The sequence below is a fragment of the Salarias fasciatus genome, chromosome 9 (assembly GCF_902148845.1).
Source record: "Salarias fasciatus chromosome 9, fSalaFa1.1, whole genome shotgun sequence".
NCBI lineage: Eukaryota > Metazoa > Chordata > Actinopteri > Blenniiformes > Blenniidae > Salarias > Salarias fasciatus.
Window position 1 is genome coordinate 12,560,404 of NC_043753.1, and position 22,939 is coordinate 12,583,342.

General features: G+C 46.1%; 1 protein-coding gene across 4 annotated transcripts in view; it reads left to right on the forward strand.

Moving 5' to 3' along the window:
* pola1 (polymerase (DNA directed), alpha 1) overlaps positions 1-22,939 on the forward strand; it is a 49,393-nt gene that overhangs the window by 6,934 nt on the left and 19,520 nt on the right. For 2 of the 4 annotated variants that reach the window (XM_030099181.1, XM_030099183.1), the window contains exons 25-34: positions 31-183; positions 387-509; positions 12,314-12,346; positions 12,554-12,646; positions 12,797-13,002; positions 13,140-13,272; positions 13,716-13,847; positions 13,941-14,115; positions 14,535-14,716; positions 17,913-18,044. In XM_030099181.1, the coding sequence (XP_029955041.1) occupies positions 31-183; positions 387-509; positions 12,314-12,346; positions 12,554-12,646; positions 12,797-13,002; positions 13,140-13,272; positions 13,716-13,847; positions 13,941-14,115; positions 14,535-14,716; positions 17,913-18,044 (1,362 nt within the window). The remainder of the gene's footprint in view (positions 1-30; positions 184-386; positions 510-12,313; positions 12,347-12,553; positions 12,647-12,796; positions 13,003-13,139; positions 13,273-13,715; positions 13,848-13,940; positions 14,116-14,534; positions 14,717-17,912; positions 18,045-22,939) is intronic. The other 2 variants (XM_030099182.1, XM_030099184.1) reach the window with 1 other exon arrangement.

Here is a 22,939-nt window from a genome sequence, read left to right on the forward strand (position 1 = left end):
TGCACTTTTCCAACCCGTCTCTGTTGTTAGCAGGACGACGAGTCGGAGGAGATCCCAGAGATTCCCGATCCCAACCTGGAGATGGGAATCCTGCCCAAGGAAATCCGAAAGCTGGTGGAGCGACGCAAACACGTCAAACAGCTGATGAAGCAGCAGGACATCAACCCAGATGTCTACCTGCAGGTACGGCGACGCACCAGGAAACACAAAACACGCAGTAACAATGAGAGCAGTTCTGTTAATACTTGATCAGGATACTTGAACAGTAATGAATTGAATGTTCTTGGTTTGTAGGACTGTATCAACCAGGAAGAAACAGCAGTGTCTGGTTCTTCAGGAGGTTTTAATAGTTTTTTTTTTTTTTCTAAATGCTTCTTATCCTTCAGTACGACATCCGTCAGAAGGCCCTGAAGCTCACGGCCAACAGCATGTACGGCTGCCTGGGGTTCAGCTTCAGCCGCTTCTACGCCAAGCCGCTCGCCGCTCTGGTCACGCACAAGGGCCGAGAGGTGAGTCGCACTGGGGAAAGCGTCAACACAGCACCCTTTAGAGGGAGTGTGTGTGCATGTGTGTGTTTACAGCACTGTAAACACTGCGGTCTGACCCTTTTCCATGAGGCGTTCACAGAACACAATAAATCAGTGTGTCATTTTTCCTATCGGCCACCAGAGGGCACTGCTGCATTATATTTGACACCAAGCGCCACTGATTATCCACACTTTCTCTTTCTGACTTTTTCCTTCCTTCTTTTTTTTTTTTTTTTTTGGCTTCATCCTCTGTCAAAATCTCTCATCATCATCACCTCTTCCTCTTCCTCCTCATGTCCTTTAATCAAAGCGGTTGAGCGTTCGTCTTTTCATCGTTCAGGCCTAACTAGGTGGTATCAGTGACACTGCAAGTTTGTTCCAGTAGCAAAAAATGCCACAGACACACACACTCACACACTCTCTCGCCGTGTACAGTCTGCCGGTATAATGGCTTCTTTCAACACACAACGGTGGCGCGACAGGGCGTGCACGCTCAACAAATCGGTGCAAAGCAGCATGTGTAGCGCATGACATAAACCGCTAAAGCTGGTATTGTAACTGAACACCACACACACACACACACACACACACACACACACACACACACACACACACACCATGTCAGTGGTAGTACTCATGTTCATTTAATGAGCTCTAACAGTACAAGTCCTCCACAGAGACACCGGGCCTTGCCTCAGGGGAGTCCTTCATTAAGATCCCCTTACACACTCATTGTGCTCCCTAATAGAGGGCAGGGCAGTAACTCACTGTGCGTGTTTGTTATTTTGTCAGTCCATTTGTGCCTCCAGTCACGCTCGTTGTCGGCCTGACAGGGGCTACATTGTTAAAGTTGTGTATTTGATTCGCTGCCTGTCGTAGGTGGGAGTTTCTCTCTCCCCTGCGCTCTAAATGCTCGTATCTGTCGACCGGCAGAGGCGGACGGGTTAATTACGTTTTACCTCCCGCCTGCTTCACTTAATCCCGGGAGCATCGCCGGTCTCACACTGAAAAAGTAGGCCACTTTTTCATTATCTACAGTGGTGCACTACAGGTTCAGGTCCTGTTAACTACTTTCAGATGGCCTAGAGGAGGCAGACGAAGAGCGTTAACTGCACACGTACACAAGGTTCCGATTGAAGTCTGAACTCAACTTTAGCTAAGACTACAAAATCCACGGAGATGCAGCTGTCGCCTTGCTTTGCTTTTATTCTGATGTGGTGTTTTTCTTAGGAAGAATTAAACTGAAGCTTAAATGTGATGAAAACTAAATTAGATTGTAAGGATTTTCAAAATAAAAGCTAAAACTGACTATGTTATCACCTTCATGCCACAGATATGTTTTTGCACAAACCTGGTTAGACATGAATAAATAAAGGACCGGCCGACAGAGAACCGACAGTGGCTGTAAGAATATTGAACTGGAATGGAAAAACTTGATCATATTAAAATATTCAAAACTGCAACAAAAGTATTAAGGGCAAGTGAGGGCGATCGGTCCGTGTATATAATCCGGTAATTGTTGCACCTTTTATACTTATTTTATGTTCTCATCTTTGTTAAGATGAGAACCCATCATTCTCAATCTCCTGAAATCTGAAGGTTTATTTTAATAAAAATAAATAAATATTTATTTTCATGCTTTTTTATTTTTCCTAGTCTTAAAAAAAAAACTTCATTTATTGTTGTTGTTATAACATATTTTAAATTATTTATCTGAATATTAAGTGCTGAGACAGCTATATATCTCATTTTTAATTTTTATTTATTTATTTTTTTTTTTTGAATGAGTTTTATATTATGTGAGCTGCAGCCAACTCTTAGTTTTTTTTATTTCACCCAGTCCGTTGATTATTTCCTCAGTTAATTGCTCGGTTTGTTTGGTCTTTGAAATGTCAAAAAAAAATCTTGAGAAATACCAGCTAATGCTGCCCTAAAGCCTCAAACTTCTTGTTTTGTCCTAATCCACAAAAAAAAAAAAATAATAAAGAAATACCCATGGACAATAAAAAGAAAATTGACATTGAATCACATTGAATAAACGAAACATGAAAATGTTGGCTGTAAAATAAAGGAAACGACAAATAATCACAGGCATTATGAATAAAGTTTGCTTTGTTCTTATAGAATCGATAAAATAACTAGATTTTAAGGTTTTCCATCATTATTTTTTGTTTTTCAATAATGTTGAAGCGTCACTTGATCTAAATATAAGGTATAATAAAGGTAACAAGAGTTTCGTTTACTTGGAAATCTCTTTTAAACCGGGCTGATGGGGTGTTTGGACTTCCTTTAGTGACCCGGTGTGTTGACGGACCAGCAGACGAGCGAGGTTTCTGCGGCCGCCGCTGCGTTAGTACACGACACACGGTGAGGAGCGATACGACGCGCATCAAAAGGTCACCAGTCAGATCTGAGCTCGCTGCTCCAGCCGCCACTTGCTGACCAAGCAGAGGTTCCAACTTCGCACGATCGCACTGTTGTGTTTACTTTGTATCTATGATCCCGGACGGCTCTATTTATACTGCCGTTTGAGTGTTTTCTTCAACACAACACAGGGAGACCCGGTGTAAACACGAGGTGACGAGGAAGATTCAACCTCACTCCGAAATTGGCAATTTTTTTTATTTTTTTTACATTTGCACTTGAAAAAAAAAAAGTTAAATCCATCAAATCTCTAAACGCCTGACAGTTCTTCTTTTGTTGTGCTTTTGTTTCGTGTTAAAATAGTCTTCTCTGGGTCGACTGAAGTTAAATCTGAGGGAGCTGTGCGTTCTTCGCTCACTTGACCCCGATCCGCTCACAACCACGAACGTATAAACAAAAAACAAAATATTGACAGTGCAACTGCGTTTGCCTTGAAGTTAAAAGATGGTTAAGCCAGAGTAGTTCTCGGTAGTTTCCGACTGCGGCGAGCCAGAAAAGCCAGCTGGCGTTTACAGCCGGGTTTCCAGTGTATTTGCGGGCATTGCCGTTGGCGCCCCCGCCCCCATTTTAATCGTCACATTTGCACTCGGCTTTCATGTCGTGATTTAGGAGGCTTTTTATTTTTATAATTGTAACACGTAGGCTGATCGCCGCTCTGTCCGCGGTGTAAATCCACCCCGCGCTCCCCTTCATCTGTTTAAACCAGAAATGTGCACACGCCGTCTGTATTTATTGATTGGCTCGGCTCCCGTCTTTCTCTCAGCCCCATGAGGCTTTGCATGAGGGCTGACAGACCCCTGGCCGGGGGCTCTTCTGCTCAAATTTGCCAACTTAGAAGGGGAAAACCCCCCCTGCTTATCTCTCCACTGACTCATGTATGTGCTTCTTGGGTATGTCTTCTGTGTGTGTGTGTGTGTGTGTGTGTGTGTGCGCGCACAAGTGCTACTGGCCGAACTCTGCCCTTTGTCGGGGGGACCATTTGTTGTGGCCCCTGCTCTGTCCTGGTATGTGTGGGTATTAAGGGGGAAGGGGGGGGGGGGGATGATGGGTATTAAGAGGAAGGTGAAGGTTTAGGATTACACAGCCGTGGGTCCGCCACAGATTGATGTCCCCTCAACCCCTCTGTTATTTTTGGTTCTTTTGTATGTTGGCCAGAGAGCCGTTCGGTGCACAGCTTCACGTATTGGACGGCCGGGCTCACGCTCGGGTGATCAGACCAAGTTGATCGCTGCGTTTGTTGTCCGTCGATTGCCGATTGGTAGATTTGAGAGTTGAGTTTTAGCAGGCAGTTTGGTTGAATGTCTTCGAGTTTCCTAATAGATGGAGTGGAAAAAAAAAAAAGCCATCTTTGCGTAAAACCAATTAGGGGAATTTTTCATTCTTCATTCATTCTGTTTTGTAGATTTGCCCAACACTGAGTGAGCGTGTGTGTTCGTGTGTTTATGCTCTCTTAATCGAGTGATGTTAACAGCACGGGCCGAGTGGAAGCCGCTGATTGTTGCGGATCGCAGATTGGTTTGACCTTTGACCCCCCCCCCCCTCCTCCACCGCGCCGGCGAATCTGACAAACACTAGCAGGTGTGGCGGCCCGAGGATGGAGGCCGACTCCTGAGAGCCGCTCGGCTGTAATTGAGTCTCTGTCCTTGTGTTTAAAAACAGCCCTGACAGGAGCCTCGTAGTTGACATTATTGGATGGCATGCGGGAGTGAGGGATGGAAGCGGGGCTTGTGTAACAGAGCCGGGGGTGCGGGGAGGTCAGAGTTTGGTTTAGGTTAAACCCTCGTAACGGCCGTGCGCCGGCGGCTGTAATGAAGTCTAAGTAAATATTGTTGCCCCCCGGTGTCGGTCTTTCAAGTTCCGTATCGCCCCCTCTTGTCTCAAGAATCACAAATCACTTCCCAGAATTAGACTTGGGCATACCTGAACCGCTCCATCACGTCTCATTTGCGGCCGTGTGAGCGTGTGTGTGTGTGAGTGTGTAAATACTGCCGCCACCATTTCTTTCATTGAGCGTCTCATCGCGGCTGCTGCTGTCTCTTTTACAATTCCCCAAATTAGATGCAGGAATACATGATGCTTGCTCTGTGTGTGTGTGTGTGTGTGTGTGTGTGTGTGTGTGTGTGTGTGTGTGTGCGTCTGTTCAAATGGGGGCCGCGGTGTTTCCATGGCCCCTCTTAAAGAGCCGGCTTTACTCCTGATAGGAGTGGACTTAACAAATAGTCACATGGGAGCAGCGCTGCTATTTCGGCGACATGAGCGCGCCTGTGAGGGCTGACGGTCGGCAGGACCCGATCCCACAACTCCGGCAGCCTCTTTAGTCGCACCTACTAATGAGGCCGCGAGAGACCCGGCCAGTGGCGCGGATTACGATTGATAATGGATTGATCCGACAGCTGGAGTCTTTACCAGAGACACTGACGGAGCTGCAAATGAGTAGATAATTAGAAAATGGTTTCGGTGACTCGGTATGAAAGGAGATCCTTAAGTTTGCGTCTGTTGAAAACTTGATTTCTTCTTTTCTTTTTCTTTTTTTTTTAATCACAACAGTTAAAAAAACAGGACCCTCAGACATTAAATACTGATATAAAGACCAGGACGGTAATTATTGATTAACCTCTGACTGTAAGACGGTTCCACGGCCGGAGTTCTATATAGGATGCGGCTCAGAATAGATTAACGGGACGTGTGCAGTACATATGTGTGGCGTTAAAGCTGATAAATGACAAAGGAACCTTCATCTGTCTGACCTGTCAGTCCACTTCTATTCCAAATATCACGTTTTTAATGAGCCCTGCCGTCTTGTCTGCACCTATATAACTTATCTGCCCGCCAGCATGTGGAGCATTTGCCCGTGACTGCTCTGCCCGGGCCGCGGCGAGGGCGCCCGCGTGCCAGGATGCGTCCTTTCCCAGCTATTAAAGTACCACGTTTTAATTGAGTAGACAACAGGGGGGGATTGTTGTCATTGTGGGGTTATTTTCAATCAGCGCCGGCGTGTGTGATCTCGGCCGGTTGTATTAAATCAGACCGCAGCTTTACAACAGATTGACCTTCCAAGCAGCAGACATGAGAACACAGCTATGGCATCTGCCAGGACAGGTGCGCGTGTGTGTGTGTGTGTGTGTGTGTGTGTGTGTGTGTGTGTGTGTGTGCGCACACATGTGTGTGTTGTATGCAAGTGAAATCATTTTGGTGAAAGAGGGATTTTCATTCTTGGTGGGTGTGTGTGCACGAGAGACGATAAATCTTGGACGCATCTCTGTGTTGTGAGGAGCGTTTTGGAAATGTGTGTATGTGTATGCATACTCCAGCGCCTTGTGTACGTGTGGTGCGTACATCAAACTTGCCCCCCCACCCCCCCGGGGGGCTCTGACAGTGGTGTGTTCCTCCACAGGTGCTATTTCAGTCGGCCGACTGTCATCCCAAAATGCTTTTCAGCTGAGTGCTTTTCAAAACAATCGTCACCGGTGCCCCGGGCTCTCTTTACGAGGGCCCGCTGCCACGCCGGGGTTTAACGTGCCGCGGCTCGTCTGCCGTGTTCATATAATGTCTGAATCTCTGCTGATATCCGTATGCGTAAAAAACGAAATATCATTCAGTTTATTTATCGAATTGATAACCCTGTGAGTCTTTAAACTCGGCAAACGGTTGCCGAGCTGCTGTCTCTCTCACGTCATGCTCCTCGTGCTGCCCTCTACTGGTTACTTTGATGAACAGCTGCACCAACATGAATAAACATTTAAGTTTATGCTTAAAGGAAGCTTGGAGGGATGCAGAAATGCACGTATTATCGAGAAATGGTGACGGAGAAGTGGCCCCTTGCTTTTTATTTAAAGCAAAACATCTCCCTTTTAAACAAATTGCAACTAATTTTAATCAACTATTTCCCATTAACTTGCACAACAATGGATAACAACCAATATTAAAATGAGAGCCTGGCAAAACACAAAAGGGTTTGATGAGTAGGAGGGGTGATTGGAGTGAAGACTACAATTGTTAAAATGGCAATAAAATATTTAAAAGTCTAACGGAGAAGGCTGAGCGGCGAGGGCGGGAGGAGGGGGGGAGAAAAAGCCAATATCACAACAGGGCTGAACCACTTATCAATTAGCGTGACAGCGTACAATAAGGCACAGCTAATGGGTACCGCTCCATGCGGAGGCGCACAGGTGCACGTGCTCGCGCACAAGACATTTTAAAAGCAGTGTATGGAGAGGTGGGGGGGGGTTACAAGCTGTGCCAAGCCGAGAGCGGCGACGCTGGAAAAGCGCAGCTCTGACATGGAGAGATTTAAAAAATGAAAAAAAGATATTAACAGTATTGACGGGTTTGTGTTAAATGGTTTTGTAAAAATATTTAGAAAACCTGGATTCAGGTGTGCGCAGCTGCTCTGTCTGTCGGACAGGATTGGCTATTTCTCCTGGATGTGTGCTCCTGTGGTTGTCTGGGTTTTTTTTTTTTTTTTTTTTTTTTGTCATTTTTCTGGCAGCTCTGAGTGTTGGAGAGACTATGGTGGCACCACTTAACCAAACTGCATCTCTCGGTGCCCCCGAAGTCTGGCGTCGTCAAGTCCCCCCCCCTCCACCCCCGAGGCAGATTTGTTGGGTACATTAGCTTTTAAAAACGGGCCGCGCAAAGGGAAAAATGCCACCTGTAAACGGCGCGAGTGAGTGTCGAAATACTGCAGGCTCTTCACGGCACTCGCACTCTCCACTGTCCCATTCACGCGTCAGGAGACACTGCGGTGTGTCGAGGGAGGCATTTCCACCGAGACACAAGGTCACGGGCCTGATACCTGCTTTCAGAGGTTCATTTCCTTTAATTAGAACGTATGAAATCACAGGGACATCGTAGAATATGAACATTGAATAAAATCCAAACATCCGACCTCACCTCACCTTTTCAAACTCAACAAGAAGTTCACGGAAACGGTAAAATGGATTACACTTCTATTAGCGCATCAGCAGTTCTGCACCCTTCACCATTGACTCTCACACACACCGAGGATGACAGCTGCCACACAAACGGCGTCTTGCTGAAGTCCGCCCGTGATTGAAGGACGGCCGCTCCATCAGCGCCGCCGCAGTTGTCCTCCATAAAGGCGTCAGATGTGATCTGACAACAGCCATCACATTTTTATGTTGGTGTGAAAAAACTGACACTCATGGGAATTGAAAATATCTACTCCAGGAGGGGTATTTAAGTGTGTTTCAAAAGTTCTGTGATTTTTAAAGTCAGTCTTAATATTTAACCTTTATTTATGCAGGTGACTCTCATTGAGACTTTGTAAAATACTCAGACATTTTAAGTAGTTGCATGTTAAAATAAGCAAGTATTAAAACAAAGGAAAATCATAAAAGTACATAAGTTAGCCTGTATGTGTCCCCATGAATTAAAAACAGTTTGATGCTTCTGTATTTAAATTACTTAACAAAGGTTTTTTTTCAACTGAGTAATAAAATTAAACCGTGCCGTCCGCTGGACATCATCGGAGTGCTGAAAGTTTTCCGAGTTTTGTTTTTGTGATGGCTGTGAATCTGAAAACAAGCATCTCCATGCACTGTTGGGAAGTAAATAAACAAGATGTTTACATAATTCTGCATGATGTTGGCAACTTAAAAGTTACAACTGGGCTCCCCAACCTCTTCTGCACCACAGACCGGATTTTATAAAACAATTTCTCTGCAGATGAAAACACCTTAACAAGGACTTTACGATGCATCAAAAAGTTGAGCACAGGACAGAAACGCTGACGGAAGTGATGCGTTTTTCAAAATAAAAGTCAACGCAGACTAACTGAAAAGTAAATGTGCACTTTCAAAATAAAGCTTTTACATTTTCTCCAGTATTCAGTTATGCTCAGTGGTTGGAGGACGCTGGCATAAAAGATGCAGTGGATAGATTAGAGGTCTTTTGAACGCAGCAGTGTGACTGGCAACTAAAAGGAAATCCTGTAACTTCTCTACTTCTGTAGAAACTTGAAATCCCTTTTTTACCACTTCTGTCTTTGTTGGTGCACTTTTGACTCATAGGTTTGCGTTTTAAACCTAAATGAAACGTACATCCACAATTATGATTGGCATGTTTTCACTGTTGTTTTAAGAAATATGAGGATTACTTTTTAAATTGTGACAAATTTACCTCCTAAATGAAGAGGAGCCCGTTCCTCTGACCCTCCTCAGTCTCTTTAGCCTGAAGAATCACCAAGCTCGTAAAGTATGATTCAGCATGAAGATTATGAAGGAATTTTTAAAAAAAAAAACTAAAAATCACCTTATTCTTCCCACAAATTGTCTCCCCTGATCCTTCGCTCTGCAGGAGCGCTCGTCAGCGAGCTGCTCAATTACTGTCCGGTGTAATTACAGCGTATTAACACCGAGGAGGAAAGAGCCAGGCAGGAACGCCAGAGGAGTGATGTTTTACTGTGCGAGAGGGAGAAACCGCAAGATTTTAATCTGATTTTGTAATTTCACTGAGCGCAGTTTGAAATATTAACCAAATTACCTTTTATCACGGGAACGAGTTGGAATGAAGGAATCGCCGAACATTTCAAAGCCCTGCGTCGGGTTTTTTCAGTTGTTTGTCCCAGAATGAAAGGCATGCGCGGTGGTGACTGATGCAGTCATCGGGGCGAAGTCGCACACACACTTGTCTCGCCCCCCCGGGGGTGTGTGTTTGCGTTGGTCCGGCACAGTGTGTGTGTAAGCTGGCATGTGCGCTCACACACACACACTCATTCCGGCGTCATGGTCAAACGACTTGTCTTTCACACGCTCCATTCCTCAAAGCTCCCGGTCTGGCTGGAAGTGACAGCAAATGGAAAACCTGTTTAAATTAGTCCGCACATCAATTAAATCGGCGCATTCTCACCTCGCCGGCCCGCCGGAGCTCCGCCTCTCGTTCCCACATCCTCCTGTTCATCACTCCTCGGCTCTTTCCTCCCATCATTCCCGCCGCCATTCCTGTCCGGATCACTTTACAGCCCCGCTCCTTTTGTAGTTTTATCACAGAGTGAAATATTCCCCAAGAGATCCCACGAACGTTTCAACACATCGGCGGTTGAAATGAAAGGAAAAAACAATCTTGGGTTTAATGGAGAGGCCTTTTTCAAGTATTTGAGAAGACTCCTGATATGAAGACATGAGCGGAGGTTAAAACTGATAAATCGTTAAATACTGTGTTTTGTGACAGAGTTTGATTGTAAATCTAATCCAGATGTTCCTGCCGACCATTTATAACGAGGTGTTTTACTTCCTGCAGTGGAGAATTTCAGATACTGATGGTTTCACTTTCCTTTCTTTTTGCATCTATTTGGATTCCAAAACACCCACCGGATATTTGGATTTGAGTCCAGCCCCAGTTTCTGCTCGAATAGAAAGCATGAAGCCCGACTGAGATCCAGAACTGAACAGTCGAAGGCAAAAATGCCGTCGCTGATAAGGAGTTCACTGCTCCTGTGAGCAGACGAGTTTGATATAAGTTGTTAGAAGTTGTGAAAGACTTTTGCCAATCTGTTTTCAGAAAACGCTGAAGGGATTTAGGAAGTTAAGGGAAGTTATTAGTTCTAGAATAATGTCAAAAAGTTGTATGCAATTTCAATGTTGTTCGATTCGGGTTTAGTGTTACAGTGCCAATTATAACACGTGACACTTTTACACATAACTATCAATATAAGCGAGCATCGAAGGTCGTGGAAAAGAAGCAAAGATTTTCTCCTGCTCTTGTTGGTTTTAGTGGATAGAAAGAGAAAATTTGAAGCTAATCCGTTCTGTGTAGAGTTGGTGGGAGCAGGAGGCACAAAACTCCAACTTCTAGTTCCAAAAATCCACAGTTGGAAAAGCTTTAAAGAAAAGACTGTATGGGAAAGACAGGATCACGGTGAAGCATGAATGTCTGGAGAGTGAGGAAGGAGAAAAGCTGTCTAAACATACAGCAGCTTCACTAGAGATCGATTTCAGGATGTTAATATGTTGTTCGGCACTTTAACTTAGGGGAACGTTTGTCTGCGTTTATTGATTTTCATTTGATTGATACGACTCAGGAAAGATAAATTAGGCCGCGGTGTCTCCTCGTTTACGCCACGATGTTTTCAAGTGACAACGGAAAACCTTTGCTCCGGTTTGGTTTCCCGTTTGCACAGCGGTGGATTAGAATCACTGAAAATGTGCTTGGTGCAACTTTATGAAGATGCTCCAACTCTGTCTCCGTGGAAATGGACGAAAATGAAAGTTTTCTGAAACAAAAACAAAATCCTTTGTGTTTCTGAAATGAACTTAGAATTCCCATTGATATTAAATCTCAGTGACACCTGTGCTCTCGGTCCGGAGCTGTTCTGAGATTCACTTCCTCCTCCTCCTCGTCTGGAAACCTTTTCGCTTTTCTCATTTTATCTCCATAAAAGCTTTGCGGAACAATTCACTGCACTGGTGCTTCAGCCAAGATTTGGGGTGCGTGCATGTGTGTGTGCATGTGTGTTTGTGCCTGGACCTTGACCTTGACTGCAGTCCCTAATGGAGGAGGCTGTTCTGTGAATGACTAACCCCCCCCCAGTGCAGCGGTATGTAGCAGCCCATAAAGCATGCTTACGTTCCACTCTGGTTTCAGGGAGTGGAAGCCCGGGCCCCGCCCCTTCCTCACACTCTGAAATAGCCGCGTCCTTGTCCCCACGCGGAGCGCGGTGTGAGTCCGGGTGTGTATATATGCGGCCGCGGTTGATTGAGGAGCAGATTGCTGCTGACAGGTCACACCGCGTTCTGTCTCTGCGACCCCCGGATTAGTGACCGGAGCCCCCCCCCCCCCCCCCCCCCCCCCCCCACACACACACACACACACACACACATGGCCCTCCCCTCCTCTGGGCCCCCACCTGTTAGGATCCCTCTGCTGCAGAGAGCTTTCCCTCTCTTACACACACACACACACACACACACACACATACACACACAGTGTACAACCTGCGTTAACAGAATTCTTATTTCTCCGTCAGTCACCCTGCAGGTTATAAAGGCCATTACGAGTCATTAAGGTGTGTGTGTCTGTGTGTGTGTGTTGCCCGGCTAAGAGTGTGTGTGGGTTGAAAAGACGCCTGTCACAGCATGCTCTCATAATTGCCCTCTTAGCCAATTATCCCCCATTTAAAAGCAAGTCACCTGCTCCGCTCCTGTGTCCACACGAATGCACACACGCACGAGCAGACGCAGTTACACACACACACACACACACACACACACACACACACTCTTGCAATAAATAATATTTAATCATTGTTTATTTCAGGGTGATTTGCTTGTTTACTGTGCAGCGGCGTATTGTTTTGTGTGACTGGCTCCGCTCACACTGTCGTGTCCCGCTCTGCTCCGCAGATCCTGATGCACACCAAAGACATGGTGCAGAAGGTGAGTTCTCCACCGCAAGCCACATTCCGTGTGTGTGTGTGTGTGTCATGTGTGAAATACATTGCTGAACATGTCTTTTAAAAATGTTTTGAGTTTTGTGGGTATTGCGTTAGATTTTCACCAGAAAGTCTGAAATGTGCACCTGAATGTTCTCATTTGTTTAATCCAATTTGATACAAATGACGTTTCTTTCTTTTCGTGACTCAGATGAATCTGGAAGTCATCTACGGGGACACGGACTCCATCATGATCAACACCAACAGCAGGGCTCTGGATGAAGTCTTCAAACTTGGCAATAAGGTGCTTTCTTTCCCTTTTCTTTTCTTCTTTCGGCCCGCACGCCTCTTTTGTTCAGCGAAACACGCGGCGCCTAAAAGTTACTTGATTTCTTTTCAGGTGTTTCAGCGTTTGACATTTCATACTGAACACACACGGTTGTTTTGTTCCCAGGTGAAGGCAGAAGTAAACAAGCTGTACAAGCTGCTGGAGATCGACATCGACGGCGTGTTCAAGTCACTTCTGCTGCTGAAGAAGAAGAAATACGCGGCCCTGGTGGTGGAGCAGCAGGGCGACGGGCGGTACAGCGTCAAGCAGGAGCTGAAAGGTCTGGACATCGTGCGCAGAGATTGGTGCGACCTGGCCAAGGAATGTGGCAAGTACGTCGTTGAAACCCGTTACAGCGCCGTAAAAGCCGTGTTTCATATAAACATGTTAGCTTCTCTCTCCGTGGGACTGAACGTAATGAGCGGTGACGCTTCCAAACGTTACATGCGTTCTCTTTCCCTTCCGGCAGCTATGTGATCGGTCAGATCTTGTCCGATCAGAGTCGCGACGCCATCGTGGAAAACATCCAGAAACACCTGATCGAGGTTGGCGAGAAGGTCGCCAGCGGAGACATTCCGCTCAGCCATTACGAGATACACAAGGTGAGAATCCAGCTGTAAAATCAAGCAGCTTATGTCAAAGGTCAGTGGGTTTTTTTTTTTTATGATGGCTCGTCTCATTGATGCCTGAATGACCTGTATGATGAGAATGAAGCATACATTAACTGAAACCATACTGCCTTCCATTAATTTGCACTTCCGTCTCCCCCTGCTGCTGCTGCTGCTGCTGTTGTGTGTTTTTTATTCGTCTGTCAAACGACTGTAAATGGAAATTAACCGTGGCTATAATTATATTGTAATTTACATGTATATGTTTATTCACGTGAACCATCTTTTTTTATAAATAATACAATGTAAACTCTTCTAAATGCTCCTTTGCATGAAATGTAAAGTCTATTGTCCCAAATGATGTTTATTTTTCAAAATATAAATTACTTTCTGCTTCCTCATTGCTCCATTGTCTTGCTGATCTTCCTGTTTTTCAGGCACTAACTAAAGACCCTCAGGACTACCCGGATAAGAAGAGTCTCCCTCACGTCCACGTGGCTCTGTGGATCAACTCCCAGGGGGGTCGCCGGGTCAAAGCTGGGGACACCATCTCCTACCTCATCTGCAAGGTGCGCAGAACACTGACGTAGATATCAAAACGGTGGGCTTTAATAGTGGCTTTTTAACTCTTTATCTCGTCCGATTCCTCTTCCTGGCCCCAGGACGGCTCCACGCTGGCGGCCAGCCAGCGGGCCTACGCCCTGGAGCAGCTTCAGAAGCAGGAGGGGCTCAGCCTGGACAACCAGTACTACCTGGCCCAGCAGGTTCACCCCGTGGTGTCTCGCATCTGCGACCCCATCGAGGGCATCGACAGCGTGCTCATCGCCACGTGGCTGGGTGAGTTCAGTCGACTTCTCACCCCGATCAGGGGACATTTTGACATCGTGTTGCTTGGTGAAGGTGTGATCCGATTTCCTATTTGCTGTTAAATGACAATATACTTCCACTATTTGTCGTGCCATCATCGCAGGCTATTTGCGGATCACAGCTAAGTCTGAAGAGGAACGCCAATCCCCCGTTTTGTGACAACATCAGTTGTAATTCCCGTTTTATCGTCTGATGACAGCTGAATCGGCTAAATATAGGAAACCAGTCACTGCTAATATCACAGCAGCTTGATCAAAGATAATAAAACGAAGCTCCATTGTTATTAGTCATAGAAAAAAGTGCTGAGAGTTTGACTCTGAATGTTCTTATTGCGGCCAATTTATTAAGAGTTGAAATAAAAAAAGAATGAAATGCTTTTTCCTCCTCAGGTCTTGACCCGAGTCAGTTCAGAGCTCAGCAGCAGCACCAGAGGGAGGAGGAGGCCGACGGCATGCTGGGAGCCCCGGTGCAGCTGACCGACGAGGAGCGCTACCGAGACTGCGAGAGGTTTACCTTCACCTGTCCCCAGTGCGGCACCGACAACATCTACGACAGCGTGTTCGAGGGCGCCGTGAGTCGACGTCTGCACTGCCGTTCTGTCATTTCCTGTTAGAATAGATCCTCCACGCCACATGAGCGTCTTTCTGCTGATTGCATTTGGCATCGGATCCATGCAGCGTTAGAAGAAGCAGCAGTACCGGAGTCAAATATCAGCTCCGTGTGCAGGAAATCCACCACGAAATCTGGGTGAAAACATCCCGAAATCAGAAAGAAAAGGCGGCTTTTATCACTAATGGTGTGTCTCACTAGTGTAATGGACTAATCAGCGGGGGTGTGATAAAAGAGTGAGTGAAGATCAGGGCAGCGTGAGGCGTTTCAGTCAAACTTTCTTTTGAAGGATTCGCGCTTTAGTCATCCTCTATATTGTGTCTCCGTCTGTATTTTTAGACAGCTGCCTGGCTCCAGCGCGGACTCTGTTTTCATTGGCATAGTTTGGACTCGGCAACTTGAAAAGCCTCTCCTTAACCCCTGCTGCACTGCGCGCACACACACACACACACACACTGATCTCCTACCATTTGCCAGGCCAAGGTCGTGTGTGTCTGTGTTATCGGCCTCTAATGAGGAGCGGGGCACGCAGCCTTTTCTCGTCTGGAAGACACTAATAAAACTGACAAGCCCCTGTCCTCGAGTGGAGGACTGAACCTGCATTAAGAGAAAACAGGAGTAACACACACACACACACACACACACACACACACACACACACACACTGCTGCAGACCTACAGCTATGTTGAGCCGAGAAGAAACAGCCTGATCATTTTAAAAACGGTTAATTAACTGTCAGAATAAATTCTAACTTGAAAACGGGAATCGTCTGATTACCCACGTCGAGTCTCCACCGCGAGCCTGAGGACGGCGAGCAGGAAACTGATAAGGCGGTGAGTTAATTAAGGTGGCGAACGCGGTCTAACAGCTCAGCGAGAGGGGAGGACAGGCGGGCCTTGACTCCGGCGCTGACGCCGAGCCAGCGATGGTTAGGAGGAGGCGGTGATGGATGACGGAGGACAGACAGAGGAGGAAAGCTGTTTGATGGGGAGGAGTGCAGCAGGCGAAGGTTTAAACGCGAAGGAGAAAAATGTGGCCCGAGGCTAACGGGGGAGTTTCCCGAGCTCAGTGATTTCACTCGTAGCTCCGCTTGCGCGACCTGGATTTCATAAATATGGATCAAGTTTGTCTGAACAACAGCAAATTGCACTGAATCAGGTTTGATTACCTCCAACATGCGAGAAAAAACACATAGTTCTCTGCACCTCGCCTTAACAGTTGGACGAACTGGAAAAAAAGTTAATAATCACAGGACCCTGAGGATGAAGTTCCACTGGAATCAGTAAATCTCCCTTTGCTGGAAGCTGAACTGTCACTATGTGTTGCCTTTTTATTGGCTGGAATGAAGGCAGAAGCAACAGTTGCAATATTATGCAACTGTTGTTTAAATGTCCTCGAATTTCCGCCGGATTATCTGAGGCTGTCTTTGGCTACAGGATCGTGACGACGGACATCCGAGAAGCCCTGTAACGTCCGAAGTCGCAGCATGTACCGCACTCGCATTTAGAGGAAGGAGGAGGCATGAAAAGACACAATTGCGCTGTATTTCTTGGCATTTCCCGCAAACCGTGGCCACAGTGTGGCCGTTCTGCACCAAACCGAAGCAAACAGCTGCTACAGTGTGTTTTAGCAACGGCCTTCTGCTGCACGTCATGTGCGTACGCCACAGGCGCCTGCAAGAAATAAACCGAGCGAACCGTGAATTAATCGGGAATATAAAAAAAAAAAGGTCTTTATGGTGAAAAATGTGGTCATTTCACCTCTTTGAGAATCTGCAAAGATGTTTTGACCGTCTCGTCATTTTCTGAAGTACTTCTACAAGAGACTGCGACATTAACCTCACTCGAAGAAAGATGATCTCAGCCCAAGATTTTCAGCTACAATAACATATCACGACTGCGGTAAATGCACAATATGTACGTCTTTCTTTTACTGCACGGCGTAAATGACGAGCAAGCGGTGTGTAATCTTATTAGATAGCACTTGCTTGGATGGGTAAGTCTTTTTATCCAAATAAAAGTTTTGGAATGAAACAAGCGAGATAACGGGAGGGAGGGAGGGAATGACGTTTCGCAAAGAGGAGACGGAAGGTTTCTTTCATCCCGGGAAGGAAAAACAAGGAGGAGAGGCTGAGATGAAGGGCGGGGGTGTCGGTGTGTGTGTGTGTGTGTGTGTGTAGCATTTTTATATTAGCAAAGTCAAATGAGTTGATTGACTCGCACTGGGGGGAAAAAAATAAAAAGAAAAGAAAATACTGTTCCTTTTATTTTTCTGTTCCCCTCCAAAGAGAAATAATGTAGGCAAATAAAAAGCCCCGTGTGTGTCTGGGTGGCGGGACGTCACGTGCGTACTTTTGTCTCCGGCTTCCCCGCAGAAACCTTTCTTCTCCTCTGCTGTCAGTGCGACAGGTGAATTGTGTTCAGGTTTAAAGAAGCGAGTGTTTAAAGCCGTTATATTTAGTGTGGTGACTTTTTTTCTTTCTTTCTTTCTTTCTTTCTTTCTTTTTTCATTGCATTAACTATAAGCCCGGCTGTCAAGTGGACAATTCAGGGGTTCCTTGGGTCACGTTGACCTGTTTTCTTCAGGCTGCAATGAAGTTAAAATTTACTGCGCCCAGGTGTGCTTTATACTCTCACACCCTCGGCGTTTGACACGGCTCTTTGTGGAGCTCTGAGGGCAGCGACTCAAGCTCTGTCGTTTGTGGCCGCTTTCACTGATTACAGGGTTAATAACTGAGCCGCAATGAAGTCATGGACACGCGTGTGCGTGCATATATATATATATATATATATATATATACAGTATATATCACAGCCAGTGTTCCTAGGACTGATGAAATTAAAGGACAGACAGCTACTGATGTGATTTTATTTGAAGTTTGAAGGTCGCCTTTAGTGCAATTTAATCCTATATTATTTCAGTGTGACAAATCGCGGCGTTAATAACGTATTACACAACTTGTATATATCAGTGGGAATTCAACTACCGGGCCATAATATTAACAATGCAAGATAACATGGAGAAAAAGGACGCAACAAGAGTAAAAACGCAAAGAAATTTTCTAAATCAGTAGATAAGCACCTTTTCACTATGAGACACTACGTACGAACTGTGACTGTCGATCTGAGCGAGCCTCCACCTGATTTCTTTCTTTCAGGGTTTGAGTTTGGAGCCCAGCCTGACGCGCTGCTGCCACATCCCCTGCGGGGCATCGCCCATGGACCACGCCGTCAACATCAGCAACAAACTCCTGCTCGACATCCGCCGCCACATCAAGAAATACTACTCCGTGAGTTCCTCTCGGCTTCTGCCGGCTTTGTCTGAAATGCGGTTTGTGATGCTTAAAGGCCGCTGATGAAATTCAGATGGACTCCACTTAGCTTCTGTTTCATGTGTTGAAACAGCAGCGAAGCCAATTTTAAGCCATTTTTCTTCCTCCTGGATTCAGTTTGATTGCGCTTTTACTTAGTTAATTATTACACATTTCTTCAGTTGCCCTTTAAGCGAATGATATCTTCGCGGCTGCCGCTTCTTACTGTCATCACGGCCCCTAAAATCCAAATCAAACTAATGCGCAGCCGGCCAGCACGCAAGCTCGGGCGGACGGAGGCACGGAGCGGCGTAATCCGAGCGAGAGGAAGCCTTTGTGCTCGGTCGGGGACGCGGCAGACGCAGGCGCGTTAAGAGACGCCATCAGGAAGGTGTTGGACGGGAGACGGAGGAAGCCCTCAGCAGGGCACAGCGCTGACATTTTCAACCAAAGAGCACACTGTGCCTGAGAAACGAAAAGAGCCCCGGAAAGATTTTGCGAGATCCGTGCAAATGCTTAAGTAGCCGTTCTCATTTTAAACAGAGTTTAACGCGCGCATGCAGGCGTTTTTATGTGATCAGATGCAAGATGATCACGGCTGACTTCAGAGATGAGGCTCAGTTATAGATTTATGAGCAAAAAAAAAACAACATTCAGTAAAGTTATTACAATTACTGTGAAGGTTTTTTTGGGTGAAATGCAACTTTTGGGACATGCTTCACATGCGCAGGTCGATGGAGAATATTTTAAAAAAGCTAAATAAATTGTGGATTTACATGCTGAAAGACATTGGAGTGTTTGGGAGAAAGATGTCGAGGTGTGTTGCTGAGATTTCTGATAATCAAAAAGGTGTTCTCTGATGAAGTGTGCTTTTCAAAAGGATTCAGCACTCTTTGTTCAAAAGGGATTCAAGAAAAAGTTTGGGGAAAATTGGGGAAAAATAGCTAAGACCGCAAGAAATGGAGGAAAAAAAGGATAGAATGGCTTAAAAAAAACTGAAATAGCTAGAATTTCTACAAGAAGAAAATTAAAAATGGTCGAAAAAAAGCATTCAGAACTGCTTAAAAAGAGCAACAACAGTTAAAATGTCAAAATTGTCAACAAAAAATGCTGCAAAAAAACGAGTGAAACTGAATCAGGTGAAAAAACAGATTAAATGGAATAAAAGGTTCACCATCCTGAACTGCAGTCGAAGACTCATAAATGGAACATAAGATTCAGCTCTTGTAAATGCATCAACTTTGGAAGCTCTTTTCCCCTAATTTTAAAGTCTAGATCTGCTTTGCGGCACCAGTTAAACTTGATTTGGTGGAAAGTCACAAAAAATGGCTCTTTTGGTCGTAAAGTTCGCAGACCCCTGGTCAGCACCTGTACCAGTCGGTGCTGGAGGTGTGTGTCGATGTGTTCCGTTGCCAGTGGCCCAGTTTCCATGGGTGTTTTTTCAATCTGATTGAAAAGAGTCGCGTTAAACGGACGTGTATACATCAACGGGGTACAAAGCGATCCGCGATCAATCCTCGTCTACAAGGGCCCTGGATGAAGCGGATTATGCGCGTCGTGTCTCTTGCGGAACTTTGAGATCTTTAGCTTTGCAGCCAGCAGCCCTCAGCGCCGGGCGATGTGTTTTTATCTGCTGGATCTCTGCTCAAATAATGTTCCAACATCTCCGTGGGAAGCTGCTCAAAGAGCGCTCCCCCGGCCGGAGTCCCGCCCCGACAAGTGGCACATCCCGGTGTAGCCCACCGGGGCTCCACTCCGCCTGCCGATGTCTCGAATTAACTGGTGTGTGTGTGTGTGTGTGTGTGTGTTACCTTGTGACCAACAGATGTTGAAAAACTGACTGAAACTTGTCGTCGTTCTAGCAAACGTCGGTTATCTACAGTTACAGTAAATTTATAAGTTTAGAGTCTTTTGTGAGTCTTATTTTAACATCTGCTGTTAGCAGCACGTGTTTACAGGAATCTATCACTCGTTAACACGGGAACCAGTCGATCCATAACACCAGCCGGGCGATCTGCGAGTCGTCTGCTATGAAGCTCTTTGACAACACGCTGCTGCGCGATTCGCGGCCATCTCGCCTCTCCAGTGTTTGTTCTCTCGGGGTTTTTACATAAAAAAAGTGTTTCTCAACCGCCGTCGAGTTCTTCTGCTTGTTTCTGACTGTCCTGCTTCCCGTTCACTGCGCTCGTCTTCATGTGCGAGGGAACGCACGCGCGGAGCAAATGATCCCCGGGTCATCGCTCGGCGCAGACGGCCTCGTACAATCCGATCCGAAATGCAATCCGTTCCGAGTGACGCGGATCCACTCGGGTGTTCATGTGGCACATTTACAATCAGCTTCACCTTACAGTCGGATTATACGGAGGATTTTTGGGTCCATGTGAGCTCAGTCTGCAGCCCAGGAATGAACCAGGCAGGATGCCTCTGTTGTCTTTGTAGAGGAGTTCCTCTCTCTCTCTCTCTCTCTCTCTCTCTCTCTCTCTCTCTCTCTCTCTCTCCCCTTGGCAGCTTCCAACACCTTGGTCTTGAGTGAGTGGAATGCACTGTCTCCGTGTGTGTGTGTGTGTTTGTGTGTGAAGGGGGGGGGCAACTCTCCCACAGTGCTGAACAGAAATCAATTAATGTGGTGAATGTGTGGGGAGCGAGTCCCCCTCGGCCCCTTTGTCACGATGTGTGAAACAGCTGCTACCACTGAATACTTACATGTCACACAGCAACACTCACACACACACACACACACACACACACACACACACACACACACACACACACACACACCTCTGTCGGCTTGAACAGCAGTGGACACAGCACACACAGCGGGGCAATGAAGAGGGGTAATATTGTGTAATTAAGGATTCCTTTCAGGCCGAGGGAGAGTTCAAATAGAGCTGTTTGTCTGGCCAGATAAAGTGAAAGCTCTGCACCCGTTTGTGTGTGTGTGTGTGTGTGTGTGGTGTATGTGCGTACATGTGTGTTGCCATCTTGAGACAGGATCACAGAGACATTAATCATTAGTGAAATTACCTCCTGCCCCCCCACCACCCCCTCATCCCCACGATTATCAATAAACCAGCACCCTGAGAATGGGCAAACACTCCTTCACTACACACACACACACACACACACTCACACACACAGTTGTCCTTCCCTCCTCTCATCCCGCTGTCTTTGGCAAAATGAGAGATTTGCTTGTTTCCTGAACCACCCAATTCTTCTTTTCCCTTTTTTTTTTTTTTTTTACCCCTCCCATCTAACCGCCGTTGCCATGGCATTTAACAAATTATTGCAATTACCCTCGTCATGCGGGTCGCCCCTGGAAACGGGCTGAGGGGCAAGAGAAGAAAGGGGGAGGGAGAGAGAGAAAGGGTGAATGAAGACCAGAGAAGGTGATAATCCTGTTTTGAACAAAAGGTCAAATTGTTGAATAGAGACGCTTTGATTAAGCGGAGGAGGTACAAAGTGGAACCATTTCAGCTTTTTGTGTGTGTGTGTGTGTGTGTCTGTGTGTGTGTGTGTGTCTGTGTGTGTGTGTGAGTGTGCGTCACACTGAATTTTAGGTCTGTTCGCTGTGGAGCTGGAAGTGTTGACTGCTTACGCACAGTAGCTGGTCTGAGGTCTGTGTGACGGGGGGGATTCCTCCACACCACAGATAACTTTACCCAGAGAGTCGACTCAGACTGATTAATGGCTGAAATTCATTTCTCTGTATAGTTTCTCAAAATTCCGGTAATCCAGGTTTAATATAGTTTTTCCGCTTTGACCAAATCTCAGAAAAAGAAAAAAAAAACATTCCCTCTGACCCCTTAAAGAAAATAGCAGCTCCTCCAAAATGTAGGATATTGATCCAGGCTTTAAACTCAGTTCAGGGAGAGACGAGAGGGGGTGGGATCAGTGAAGTGACACAATAACACACAAACGTCCACAAATCAAACTTTTTCAGTGAAATAAATAGTAGATTTTCAGCATCATGCCAATTTCAAACTTTGTATCCTGCTTGAAAATACAGTGAAATGTTCCTTTCAGTCATCTTTCTATTAGTTTCAAGTGACAGAGTCATAATCAGTGTTATTAGTTAGTTGTTTCACTCCTGATCTGCCACTGCAGCAACATGTTGGAAACCCGTTTACCCCCGTTTACACTGTTGAAGGTGTCCCAGTCGGTTCGGCGGAAGAACTGCATCTCAGCTGAAGTATGAGACCTCGTGAAACCGATCAGAGTGGATTTGGAGGAGATGAGTGTGCAAAAAAAAAAAGAGAGGGAGAGTGAACAAAGAGGAGGAAGCAGAGGGAGGGTATATTTCGTGGTGGGCCCTGTCGTGGCCTGGTCTTGCCTCTGTTTGGTTAAATTATGTGGAACTCATTTGACGTCTGCATTCAGCGTGTCAGGTATCCACTGCTATAATTATGCAATTATGAGCCTTTATTCTCTCACGTCCACTGTACACCCCCACCCTCCACACTCGCTCCTGCAAAATGCCTCAATTAGATGTTTTTTTTTTTTGTTTTTTCCTCCAGTCCTGCCTCTCTCCTGATGGGCTTCTTGTTTTTCATCCTTCCTCTGCGGCTCTCAGGTCAACTGCACTTAATCTTACCTTAATTTTTATTTATTTTTTTTACACGTGGGGCCCGCATGGATGGGCTTGGGGTCACAGTCGGAGCGCAGAGGGGCATTGTGGGTAGCCGTTCCTCAGTTGAACCTCCCCCTCTTTGACGTGTGCTTTAATTCATTTTAACATGTGTGAACGCCGGAACATGAAGATGTTTATCCTCCCCCGAAACGCCGGCGTGCAGGAAAGCACCAAAAAATCCTGATCGCTGTCATCCTCCTATCTTCATCAGAGGCGGTGAAGCTGGCTCATTTCTCATGATTCTGAA